General features: G+C 44.0%; 1 protein-coding gene and 1 non-coding gene across 2 annotated transcripts in view; both read right to left on the reverse strand.

Moving 5' to 3' along the window:
* The window catches only part of TRPM3 (transient receptor potential cation channel subfamily M member 3), a 213,209-nt gene that overhangs the window by 9,917 nt on the left and 189,789 nt on the right, over positions 1–13,503 (reverse strand). The window contains exons 21-22 of the mRNA XM_039910775.1: positions 4,222–4,372; positions 3,929–4,128 (exon numbers count right to left, since the gene is read on the reverse strand). Coding sequence (XP_039766709.1) covers positions 3,929–4,128; positions 4,222–4,372 — 351 coding nt within the window. The remainder of the gene's footprint in view (positions 1–3,928; positions 4,129–4,221; positions 4,373–13,503) is intronic.
* MIR1415 (microRNA mir-1415) lies at positions 3,657–3,772 on the reverse strand. Its single transcript, NR_034909.1, has one exon. It is a non-coding gene; the product is annotated as a microRNA mir-1415 (primary transcript).

Consider the following 13,503-nt stretch of genomic DNA (forward strand, 5'->3'; position numbering starts at 1 on the left):
ACATGATGAGTGGACAAACCCAATGTTTGGTTTGTTAGAAGCCGGTGGAGGGGGAGAGGGGAGGTGCCTCCATCCAGTCTCTAATTCCACTGTCAATGACAGCCCATGGGCAGAAGAGATTTGAGGGTGGTGTGGGGCCTGGATAGGTGTTATTGCAGGCCTTCCCACCCTCGCCACAACCATCACCTACTCACACCTCCAGCGGTACTGAAGTAGCAGGATCAATGGGGCCATCGCCAAAGTTTACCATTTTCTAGGCCTCGGTTCTACCCATGTTAGTTGAGGAACAGTGGTAGTAGTGACATAGGCTTTGTAGCTTTATTGAGACCATACAGTTTGTGACTTGAGGCAGAAGTAGAGACTTCTGGAAAAAGAGAGCTTTGGCAACCTCCAACTTGGGAACAGGGACGGCTGCCATGGCTTCCATTTTTCAGCCCTTCCCCTCTCTGCTTCCCCCTGGGCTTCTGAAGCAGTGGTGCCCAAGCTTCTGTCCTCACCTTTGTCCAGCTGGCAGGATTTGGGTCCCTCACCGAGTGTGGGGCTAGGTAGAATTGGCCTTCTTGCCCCTTGGTTCTCCTTCCTCCTTCCTATCATGTGGAATTTCTCCACTCTCTTGGAGAAAATCCCTCCACTGAAATTTTGCCCTTAGGAAGTGCCTCTCACAGAACTTGGCCTGGACTGCTCTAACTAGCTACGTCAACCCCATCTAGTGTGTGAAAAATCAGAATACAAAATCAGGAGAGAATAAGGTGGTCCCTCAAGAATATCGGCCACCCCTTTGCTGACCTCCCAATCAATCAATCAATCATAGTTATTGAGTGTTTACTGTGTGCAGAGCACTGTACTAAGTGCCTGGGAGAATACAATATAACAGGATTGGTAGACACATTTCCTGACCAGTCTAGCGGGGGAGACACCCCCCCCCCCAACCCACCCACTCACCAAACAAAGGACAGACCAAATGGCCACCCTATCAGAAAAGGATGTGCCAGTAGTCAGACACCTTTCTTTCAAATGGAGTCTCCCTAAAAGAATAAATTGTTTTGGAGAATTTTTTTATGGAATTTTTTTTTAAGCACTTACTATGTGTCAAACACTGTTCTAAGTGCTGGGGTGGGTACATGTTAATTAGGTCAGACCCAGTCCCTCTCCCGCATGGGGCTCACAGTCTGAGTAGGAGGGAGAACAGGTATTTAATCCCCATTTTACAGTAGAGTAAACTGAGGCACAGAGAAGTTAAGTGACCTGTCCAAGGTCACACCGCAAGCAAATGGCAGAGCCAGAATCAGAACTCTGCTCTGACTCCTAGGCCTGGGGTATTTCCACTAGTCCACGCTGGTTCCCTAATTTGGAGAACGATTCTGTGGGAAGAGGAAGATGGAGTTGGAAGAAAGAACTAGGTGGCACATGAGCAAAAGTAAGACAAGACAGTAACTCCAAAGGATGAGCCCAACACCCACTCTTAGCTCCTGTATATTTTGTTTCTAGCCTTAGTACTCATCTACAAATGAATCATTTTATAGACATAGTTTTAGATATTTATCAGCACATCAAATTATATTGCTTCCTGCTTTGTCCTTGATTTTCCTCTGGCCTTCACTTATCTATAAATAATTCTTGTGTGTCTCCTCCCTGAAAATTGCAAGCTCCTCGCAGGCGGGGAATGTGTCTCTTGTTACTGCTCTACTCCGCCAAGCACTTAGTATAGTGTCTAGCATTCAGTAGGTGCTCAAAAATGCCACTGAAAGATTTCACTAAGATGAACGGTATAATGTGTTGCTCTGCACACACTGCTCAATAAATGTGATTGAATTTCACACTAAAAAGAGTACAAAACCTTCCACTATCTTCTTACACAGGGAAAGAAAACAAAGTATAGACAACAGCTTCTCCCTTTGTCTTTGCTTTAATCTAGCTTTATTGTTCCTTCCTTGAGGGTAGAGATTGGGTCTTCTGTCAACTGTATTCGCCCAAGGCTTAATACAGTGCTTGGCACAGAGCAGGTGCTCAGTAAATACAGTGGTTGGATCGATTTGCTTCAAAAAAAGAAAAACAAGGAGAAAAATCTATTGCAACAATAATGATTGTGCTATTTGAGGATCTTCAGGAGCTTGGCATTTGAGGCCACTGATGATAGTTTACCACCTCTGCCTAAATGCTGAGAACTAAAGTTCTGGTTAGCTTGATGTAATGCATAGGTCCATTACCCTGTTTACTCTCTTTCACATGTTTCATGTTTCACCTTTCCTAAATCTCTTCATGCTCTGAATTTCTCTTTGTGATTTCTTCCTGCTTCTACTCTCTTTGGGTAGTTATTTCCATCCCTTGCACACTACTGAGGAATTTGCTGCAACTACTAACAGAAGCAAGAGAAATATTCATGCAAAAATCCACCCTAGTACTAGAAGAAAAACAGTAATTTGTCTAAATTATTCAATAGCATTGGCTCCTCCTAGGGAGCTGCCCACTAAAACAGTCCCTCTACACTGTAAGCTCATTGTGGACAACTTGTCCGCCAACTGTGTTGTACTGTACTCTCCCAAGTGCTCAGTATGGTGCTCTGCACACAGTATGCGCTCCACAAATACCATTGACGAGAAGGCATCAGGCCCAATAACTCAAATTTTAAGACTTATACGCCTCCACAAATGCCCCAAATTCCTGGACCTGCAAGTGCAAAGGTCCTTCCCCAGCCCCAGTTTTTTAAAGGTCCCTGTTTATTTGGAATTACAAACTGAATTTGAGAATGGCCAATCAATCAATCATTTACAGAGCACTGTACTAAGAGCTTGGGAAAATACAGGGTTGGCAGACACGTTCCGTACTCACAACCAGCTTACAAGTAGCTTCCTTGCAACACGGCTGTCCTATTTTAATAGCTAAATATATGGAAAAACCCCAAGGATTTGTAGGCCGGAGAAGGGTCGACAAACTTCAGGACTCAGCAAAGGAGGAGTTGTTAGCACCTGATTCTGAGTACTTGTCACCAGAATTCCTGCCAGAGAAGCAGCATGGCATAGTGGAAAGGGCACAGGCCTGCGAGTCAGAGGACCTGGGTTCTAGTCCCAGATCCTCCACTTGCTTGCTGTGTGACCTTGGGCAAGTCATTTCACCTCCTCTGTGCCTCAGTTTCCTCATCTGTAAAATGGGATTAAATACTCATCCTCCCTCCTCCTTAGATCGTGAGCCCCATGTGGGACAGGGTCTGTGAACAGCCTGATTATCTTATATCTATCCCAGCTCTAAGAACAGTGCTAGGCACCTAGACACACTTAACAAATGCCACTATTATTATTATTATTATTCCTACAGGAGCCTAGATAGACTCTCCATTTAGTCCTGGGTGAGAAGAACGTGTCGGATGAGGACCTTCTGTTTTGCTCTCTAGGGTTCTGGGGCTCATTTTTTTTTCCAGCTGGAACCCTGTGAGGCCAGGTTTGTGTAGCTCTGTCCCCTTATGGCCCTTCACCATTACTTTCCTTATGATTGACCGCCCCTCCCCTCAACCTCGAAGTCCAGAACCAGTTTGCAGTCAGTGGCAAGTGAGCGGAGAGAGCAGCAAGTAGATGCATCTTTCTGGACTATGAGCAGGACTGGTACTAGAGATATGGTGGCCGATCACTCAGGCTCGTGGCCCTTCTTCCAGGTTCGGCACTGCTTCCGACGGTGGAGGTGGAAGGTGGGAGGTGGTTTCAGAAGCAGAACTATTTGCCGGTGCAGACGTTCTGCTTCTTAAACTGCCTCCTTTCTCACCCGCCTGCCGACCGAACCCGAGATCTCTTACTTCCAGGAGTCCTACACTGCTTTTTTCCTCTATCGGTGGCCCTTTGAAAGTCAGCAGCTCCGGGTGACCACCAGCTTCATCAGTCCCCAAAACCTATTTGCTCTCATCAATATGAATTCCAGTTTTGTGGTTTTTGAGGCTTACTCAGTCCGTAGTCTCTCTCATCCGGATCGCTTTCGTGTTTCCGCCATCGACAACAGAGGTGCTGGAATATCATTGTCATGTGGCTGAAGATGATCAGAGGCGGTGGCAGGACTGGCCTTTCATGAAAAGTCATGATCAGCTGATACCTCTGAAACTTCCACACTTGGTTGGATATGGATTTCACTTCAAAGAACGTATTGCTGAAATTAGAGAAAAGGGAAAACGGTGAGACTCCATCCAAACTCACTGTGGGTCTGCCCAGGCCAAACTTCTGAATACAAAATGTCACTTACTTAAAGACAGCAATGAGGAGGTTGACCAGAAGGATATTTGCCACTAAGAGGTAGCAGGCCATGATAGCTGGCACGATCCAGGCTCCGGTTTTGCATGGGGGCAACTGGATTATTTTGCCATCTTCTCTGGTTTCATTTTGTCCACAGGGAGCTGGAGGAAGCAACATAGGAAATAAATGAGAAAGCACATTTAGCTATTGGAGCTCGCTTCCCGAGGATTTGATGGGTACTGATAGTTTGCAAAGATCTCATGAGCCTCCTATGGGTTGCTACTCCATAGGAGGTTCCATTAAGGGCTAAGCTCATGCTGTTATCCAACATGTGTTCAAAAGGTTCAAGAGTGTAGGAGCTCCTGGCTATGGACACAGCACCCTAGCCTCTGACCCACCCTGAATCTGTCCTCAGGAAGCCTAGGGGGGCACTATCAGTGGACAGCTGATTTGTTTAGTCTCTGGTGGAAAGGCCAAATTACTTTCCAAACGGTTTTGTTTGTGTAAACAAATGAGAATAGGGTGCCTGCTGGTGTGGAGATAACATTTATTGATTGAGGATTACCACTTGAGGGGTAATGCATTTGCCTTTAGGAAATGTTTTACTGAGGTTCCTACTAAACAGAAAAAATGCAGCCCTCTTGGAAACTATTCAAAGTGTCTGTCATCTAGTAAGTTTGCCCTGGTGGGATTTTGTGGCCTGGAGAAGAGGCAAAATGGGACATAGCTGTTGAGACCTGTGAACAGCAGAATTGTCCCCTTATGAGAGTAAACCGACCTTTCGAATATGCTTTTCAGGGCATTCAAAAGAAGCCCAGCCCCATATAATGAATAAGAGGCCCAGAGGGCCCTGAGAAAAAGAAGCAATATGTGGGGTAGTGAGATCATAAATAAATATGTTTCTGAGTTCTCACAGTGATTTCTGATTTAAATATTAATGTGTGTCTGACTGGGAGCCGGGGAAGATGCAGGTGAGCTTGAACAGTTTTAAGTCTCAGTTTGTCACAGTCGTCTCTTCAGAAACAGCTGGAGAAGCTTGAACAGCTGACTAGGAGGTGAGGTTCACCCAGCCTTCACAGCATGTTGTTTCAATCAGACTAGCTCAGGTGGCTTCCTGAAACAGTTCAGAGGGTTGGATGGTAGAGCAGAGTGAGTGGCGTCTGGCTCACCTTGGGGTAACAAATGCCTTTTTTCCTTGATGTTTTCCTGTTCTGTCAGTCACCTTGTGGAATAGCAGTTGAGATTCCAATTGTGATTTTTCTCCAGGAAAGACCTGTTTTAAAGGCTGTTTGGTGTCACCCTCCTTTGGTGTACTGGCCCTTCTTTTTGTTCAGTCTCTTGGGTAGGTTAGGAAGGCTGAACTTTCTAAGCACAGTGGTTTAAAGGGACCATACCCTTTGCCAATAAGCAGATGTTCTGTTGCTCACACAAGACCCCAGTTGCATAGGGCAACTGGCCATTTGCTTCCTCACATTAAAAACCCGGGGATGAATGTTCTTGGCAGCCATTTCCACAATCAGTTTTGTTTCTGAAAGGCTTTCATGATACCACAAAAATTTCAACACCCATAATGGGGTCCTTGTGGAAGGGAAAGAAGTCAGCAAGGCCAAAGTAATGAACTTTCGAGCAGCAAATTTGAATAAGCTCAGGCCTCTGGGAGGAAAGGTTTGATGGACGGCAAATTTAAAAAACAAGGAAATTGGCTTTCCTATTACAACAAAAACAAGCAAATGCACTGTTCTATGTGCACAGAAACATACATATCCTTTTGGTCTCTCCTAAACACCAATCTCTCAGTACCAAATTAGCTAAACTCTGAACTATACAGAGATTTGAAGAGCAAATGGGAAAGCTAAAAAAGTGGAAATTAGAGCAGATCACCTTAGGGAAGGGCATTGAAATGGCACGATTGTGTGTAGAGAAAAGTTTAGAAAAGCTAAAGCCAGAAAGTGGATTCTCCACTCTGAGATATCAATCAATCAACAGTGTTTGATAGAGCACTTATTCTGGACAGAGTACTGTACTAAGCACTTGAGAGAGCACAATATAATAAGTAGGCATCATACCTGCCCTCAAGGAGCTTGCAATCTAGCAAAGGAGACATACATTAAAATAAGTTGCAGGTAAGACAAAGTGAGAGTTTAAAGATATTAATGGGTGCAGGGGGGCAGGGCTTAGTTTGTGTAGAAGTGCTGAAGTGGGGAGAGATATAGAGTGGGGAGATGGAAGATTTATCAGGGAAGGCCTCCTGGTGGAGACATTAAAAGTAACAAAAAATCTTCAATTGCATTAAGCAAACAAACAGGACCACAGAAAATCGCACCTATGTATTAGAAAGGGAAAGTGGAAAATAAATGCCTGAAAAGGCAGAGGCTTTTAAAGGCTTTATACAGACTTTCATCTTCATGAAAAAGATGAAGTGTGAACAGATGACATACATCATAAGGTATTTAAGGAATTGGCAGATGACAAGGAGATATTATTGCTAGACACTAACCATTATCATTATGAAAGATAGGAGTAGTGTTTGATGGACAAATGAGGTACCCACCTTAAAAAACTAGGGAGCTACCAGAACAAATCATCAAAAAAAATCAATTTGCAACTTTTTTGGTAGCGACAGGTGACGTAGATTACATCGACTGCTCCTCCCTTGTCTATTTGACTTCTGCAAGGCTGTTTTATCCCATTCTTCATGATCTTGTCCATAAGCTAGGGGAATAGGGTTAGACCATACTACCGATAGGTGAATTTACAGTTGGGTGGAGGGTTACACTTAAAGCGAGCAACCTGGAATATGCTGAGGGCAGTGGACAAGACCACGGACTGGAATCCCAAAAGAATGGGTCGTGTGGCTTTTTCTACTCAATTTGTATGGATGACCTAGATGAAAGGGTTAACAGTTTGCTCAAACTTGCAGATGGTACTAATTTGGAAGATTGGAATGAAATACCAACTGATTGAGACAGAGAAGAAAAATGACCCTGCTTAAACAGGATGAAATACAATAGGATCAAGGTAATGCACCGGTGGGCAAAAAGCAAATAGCAAGAGTCCAGGAAGAAGAAGGACCCACACTGGCTGGACACCAGTACAACAGAAAAAGACCTAGGTCATTGTTATCAGGAGCTGAATACAACGCAGTGCTATTTTTAAAAGGAGCGATGGCACTGGGGTGAAGCATGAAAGTCCAACCCCAGGAACTAATCCTTCTACTCTACTTCGTATGACTCAGTTCTCATTGTAACCAGTTTTGGTCAGTACATTTTAAAAAAAGAAGAAGATCCAGAGAAGAGCAACAAAAGCGAATCAGGAAATGGAGTTAAATCCTCTGAGGAAAAGTTAAAGAAATTGGAATTGTTTAGCCTAGAGAAGAGGTTTAAGAGAGATTAATCAATCATATTTATAGTGTGCTTACTGCGTGCAGAACACTGTACTAAGTACTCAGTGTTTACAATCTAGCTGGGGAGATGGACATTAAAATAAAAAATACAGGCAAGAGGAAAAAAATGAGTACTGTATACTCATACAATATAGGTACATAGGTGGTATCGGGGGAGGGCTGAATTGGGGGAGGGTACAAGATTGTTGACGTAACAAGGAAATCCTGAAGTGGCAGTTGGAGGGGAATAAGGTGGGAAGATAAGAGATTGATCTGCTGGAAGAGAGAAGATTTCGGAAGGGATTTGAAGATGGGGAGAGTTGTGGTCTACCAAATGTCAAAGAGGAGGGAGTTTGAGTCAGGAAGGGAAGCATAAACAAGGAGTCAATGGAAAAGCGGCACAGTGAGTAGTCTGGTTTGGGACATGAAATAACTGATATCAAGTAGAGGAAGAATGTTTAGTAGGATGATGACTAGCTGTTTTCCAGGTTCGCTAGCAAGATAAGTTTTGACTCGGCGAAAGGGAGAAGTTCTTTACACTAAAAGAGTTGTGGCATCTCCTTCCCTCAAGATCCTTAAGGAAATCAATCAGTGATATTTACTGCAAGCTTACTGTGTGAAGAAGACTGAACTAAGGGCTTGGGAGAGTACGATACAACAGAGTTGGTAGATGTCTTCCCTGTCCACAAGCAGTTTTCAGTCTAGAGGGGGAGATGGACATTATAATAAATTATGGCTATGGACAAAAGTACTGTAGGGCTGAGGGTGAGCTGAACATCAAGTGCTTAAAGGGTGCAAGTCCAACTGCAAGGTTGATGCAAAAGGTAGAGGAAGTAGGGGAAATGAGGGCTTAGTAAGGGAAGGCCTCTTGGAGGAGATGTGATTTTAGTAAGGCTTTGAAGGCGGGGAGAGTGAATGGTGGTCTGTTGCATATGAAGCAGGAGGGAGTTCCAGGCCAGAGGCAGGACATGGGTAATGTCCAGTCACTGTTAGCACTTACCTCAGGTTGTCTGTGTTGCAAAATTAGGCTATGAGCTCACTGGCCGGGAAGATGTCTGTGCCTATGTTCAGTCTTCCCAATATACTGTAAGCTTGTTGTGGGCAGGGAATGTGTCGTAGTCTTATATTGTATTCTCCCAAGCACTTGGTGCAGTGCTCTGCATAGTCCAGGAAGTCCAGTCCATAGTCCAGTGCGTACGACTGACTAGCAAGACTTCTTTAATAGTGAATTTCAAATAATAATATTAATAATGGTATTTGTTAAGCGCTTACTATGTGCCAAGCACTGTTCTAAACACTGGAACAAACAGTTTAGGTATAAGAACCAAAACCATTCCAATTTTCCCATGTTGGCTTTACTTAGAGTGCATTTGCAGGCATCATGAGAGAGCAAAGCTACTGAAGCCCCCTTCTCCTCTTCTTGCCCCTTAGGAGTTTCAAACTCTGTTGTCCCAAGGACAAGAGTAGAGCCCAGGGACTCCTTGGCCACCAGAGTTCCTGGTATCTCCCTCCTGCCATTATAAAAAAGGCAAAATCTCTTTTTCTTGATCAAGGGAAGCTAAATTTAGCCTCTTTCCTTCTATAAACCTTGTTCCTTGTGGTTCTTTCTAATGAGATCCTACTACTCTGATAATGGAATCCAGAATCCATGTGGGCTAATACAATTCCAGAAGGAGGTAAATTCATTACTGGAAGCAGAGTAGCAGTCAGTTCAACAGTGACAGCTTACCTTGAGGAAAACTACTTCCTTATTCTCTGGATGTCCCTGATTGAAAATGCAGTGAGAATGAACTGGGAGAAACTTCTAATTCTGAATAGAAGGGACTCGATTCCCTAGAACTCTGGCAAGCAGCTTTGCAGAGACATCATCTTGGTGGAGAGAAGAAGGAATGACTGAGAGGGTAAGTCTCAAATTTCTGCCAAGGTTTTCACCATCTGTGAAAACTCCAGTGGTTGCCCCATCCATCTCGGCATCCAACAGAAACTCTTTACCATCAGCACCGAAACACTCAATCACCTTGTCCCCTCCTACTCACCTCACTGATTTCCCGCTACAACTCAGCTCGCGTACTTTGCCCCTCTAATGCCAACCTACTCATTGCACATCAATATTGTCTATATCATTGCCAACCGCTTGCCCAAATCCTGCCTCTGTCCTGAAACGCCCTCCTTCCTCAAATCCGGCAGGCAATCACTCTCCCCACCTCAAAGCTTTATGAAAAACACAGCTCCTCCAAGAGGCCTTCCTCAAATGAGCCCTCATTTCCTCTTCTCCCACTCATTTCTGTATCACCTCTGCATTTGGATTTTCACCCTTTATTCACTGCCCCCCAACCCGCTGCCCCTCCCCCAGACCCAACCCTACAGCACTTATGTACATATCCATAATTTATTAATTTATATTAATGTCTGTCTCCCACTCTATACTGTAACCTCATTTTGAGCAGGGGATGTGTCTACCAACTCCGCTCTACTGTACTCTGCCAAGAGCTTACTACAGTGTTCTGCACATAGTAAGCGCTCAACAAATATGATTGATGGATTGACAGACCAAATGGGGCAAGCGGGTAGGGGTGGGAAAAGGCTGAGGGGGATTGCTGTCTTGTCTGTCTCCCCCGATTAGACTGTAAGCCCGTCAAAGGTCAGGGACTGTCTCTATCTGTTACCGATTTGTACATTCCAAGCACTTAGTACAGTGCTCTGCACATAGTAAGCGCTCAATAAATACTATTGAATGAATTGCTGTGACTGGGACCTTTAGTTCCATATCTGAAACAACCACCAAATTCTCTAAGTAGGCTTGAAGAGTCCTCCCCATGTGAATTTGACTCTTCATGATCCCATGTTTTATCTTCCCCTGGGACCAACTGGTATGTGTGAGGGTCCTTGTGTGGCCAGATGAAGGCTGAATGGGGCCTCTGAGTACTGAAGTGTACTATTAATATACATTGATATAACATATCAATTAATATATAACAAATATAGTGTGAGGTTTGTTCCACACTGGTCACCAACTCATGCCTTAGGAGTTGAGGCCATCCTTGGCTTGAGTGAGACCCAATCTGCCTCAGGCCCTATAACACTGCACTGTAGCCCTGGCTAACCATCTCACCATGTATGTCACTGTGCAGCACTGTCTCAAGCAGGAGTGTGGATGGTACAGTGCAAGCCACCCTCACGCTGAACAAATCAAGTGTGACTTGCTGATGGTAGGAAGTCCCCTGGGAGCATTGGCTTTAGGAGCAAAGGACAATTATATAAATAGGGGTTTCCATTTACTTCTCATATTGGTAGCTGCTATAAACATGATCTGCAGTCAGTCAGTTATCGCCATGACAGTCCTAATTGGCTAATTGGCAGCCCTGAATTCCAATAATTGATGTATCTGTTTAAGCATTTACTATGCCAAGTCCTGTGCTAAGCACTGGGGTTGATATAATCAGATCGGACACAGTCCCTGTTCCACATGGGGCTCACAGTCTAAGGGAGAGGGAGAACAGATATTTACTCCCCATTTTACAGATGAGGGAACTGAGGCCCAGAGAAATGAAGTGTCTTGCCCTAGGTCACACAGCAGGCAAGTGGCAGAGCCAGGATTAGAACCTAGGTCCTCTGACTCCCAGGTCCATGCTCTTTCCACTAGGCAATGCTGCCCCCCGGTTAAAATTCTAATAGTGACAATGGGAGACTGTGCAGGCCAAGAAAAAATGGAGCCTGGGTTCTAGGGAACTTGATAAGACTTCAGATCCTTTTGGTTTTCCTTTTAGTATGCTGCAAAATGTCTGTCATCCAAGGAATGAAGAAATGTTTTATGGTTGATTGATTATATTGCTGCAGGGTCTGATTTTCTATTTATTTCAAGTTCACATCTAGTGCCACCTTTAACCTGCAAGAACAGTCAAAAGGAAACAGAAAAAGAGCAGTGTTGCGTACAATTGTCAAGGGAAGGGAATCCTACTTGGCCCTTAGGGGAATAGCAGAAAATCTCATCCATGAATTCTGGACCTCAGCAGAACACAATGGTGCCAAATCCATGGGGTAAATCAATCAATCAGTGGTATTTATTGAGCACTTACTGTCTGCAGAGCACTGTACTAAACGCTTGGGAGAGTGCAATATAAGAGAGCTGGCAGAGACATTCCCTGCCCACAAGAAGCTTACAGTCTAGAGGGGGACACAGCCATTAAAACAAATTACAGATATGAACATAAGTGCTGTTCATAAGACAGGATGAGATTGACTGAGGGAGATATATCCTATCTAAAGTAGCAGGTGTCCCTCCAAAGGCATATCATGGACTCTTGTTTTATTTTTTGCCTTTGTATTTTCATTTTCTATAACAAAATGCTTTGAACGCATCTGGAGAGTAAATGAGCATAACCCTTTCCCAGGTTTGGCTGTAGGGAAGCATTGATTTATATCATTACGTGCTCACAGTATGCAGGCCCACATGTCCAATAGGATAAAATGCTTGGGATCCAGTCATAAAACACATACCTATAAATAAGATATATAAAAGACCCAACCCCCACCCAATATAATATGATCTATAACATCCTTATAAAAATAAAATGAAGAGTGACAGTTTCTGATGACTGTTCTCCCTCCTGACTAAGGAAATGTCTCAGAAGCCTCCCTCCTAGAGTAGGCAGCAGGAATAAAAAGCTTAGCCCAGGCACTGACTACGTTTATCCTATTTTTTCAAGAAAGGATTTTCAACTAAAAATCCAACTTGAAAAGATAACAAGACAAAGAAGATTTCTCCCACTCCTTTTGAAAAGCTATACAGTCTGTCACTGAGGCTTTAGAATGTCATTAACATAGCTCCTGCAGCTTTAAACCATGGATGAATTAGATTTAGATAACTTTTCACTCATTTCCTTTGACAGAATGCTATTCTAGTAAAGTCAGTGTGGAGGGTTTTCTTTTCTATCTGTTTTTTTTTCCAGGACAGCTTTCCAAAGGAGCCCCCTGCTTATGTACATAATTGGAGCCAACTCAGATCTCCCTATGGTCTTTCTCTAGCCAACTTTCAATTATCCGAGGCATTAGGGGACAAGAGGAACATGGCTAATTGAAAACGCAAAGATAATCCAAAAACCTCAATTTGGCCAACCGTTTTGACTTCCTAACCAACTCTATGCCCATGCCGATCTTTTAGCGTGGAGCAAAATGGATCGATGGCAGTTTCTCTTCTTTCCCTTCTCGCCCACCTACCCTCTTTTGGGTGTTCTAACAAGCATGGCTACAATGATGGAAGGAGAAGGAGCAGAAGCGAGAGGCCTGAGTAGTTCACAAAATGGGAAATTGGACCCTGGATACCTGAGAATTCACCAAATTTCCTTTTGGCAGCTGCTGCCCTGTGGACAGGATAGCGCTCTCTACAGCAGCAGGGGAAAAGAAACATGCAGAAACCAGTCGCACACGCAGCTGCTGCATAGTGCTCCCTGCTGCTCAGGGACAGTGTCTCCCTGCCAGGGGAACTGGGTGCCTACGCACTGACTGCTTCAACTTTGAGCTTTGAGCTATTTGGAAGAAAGGCATTATATAAATCCAAGGAATCTTAACAACTGCTATTATTATAATTATCATCACAGAGTGCTGAGGCTCTGGGGTGGCTTATTACCCTGGGTTCCTTTGGGAAGATGAATGGTAAAACTTTGGGGGTCCTTCTGAGACTGCTATCATTATTTATTGGCTTACACAATAACAAGTAAAATTCCCACTTCTGAGCTGCCAGTGCCAGGATGTGTGAGATTTTGGGAGTTAGAGGGTGTTTTTTAACACCACGGAAGTGTTCTCGGGCTCCTGCTGACTGGCTGTATTATTGCTCCTAAGGAGTTATACTGCATCTATTAAAAAAAATCAATACGCTCAAAAATATTTATTATTCCTTATAGAACAAAAAAC

Source organism: Ornithorhynchus anatinus, chromosome X5, assembly GCF_004115215.2.
Source record: "Ornithorhynchus anatinus isolate Pmale09 chromosome X5, mOrnAna1.pri.v4, whole genome shotgun sequence".
Taxonomy (NCBI): Eukaryota; Metazoa; Chordata; class Mammalia; order Monotremata; family Ornithorhynchidae; genus Ornithorhynchus; species Ornithorhynchus anatinus.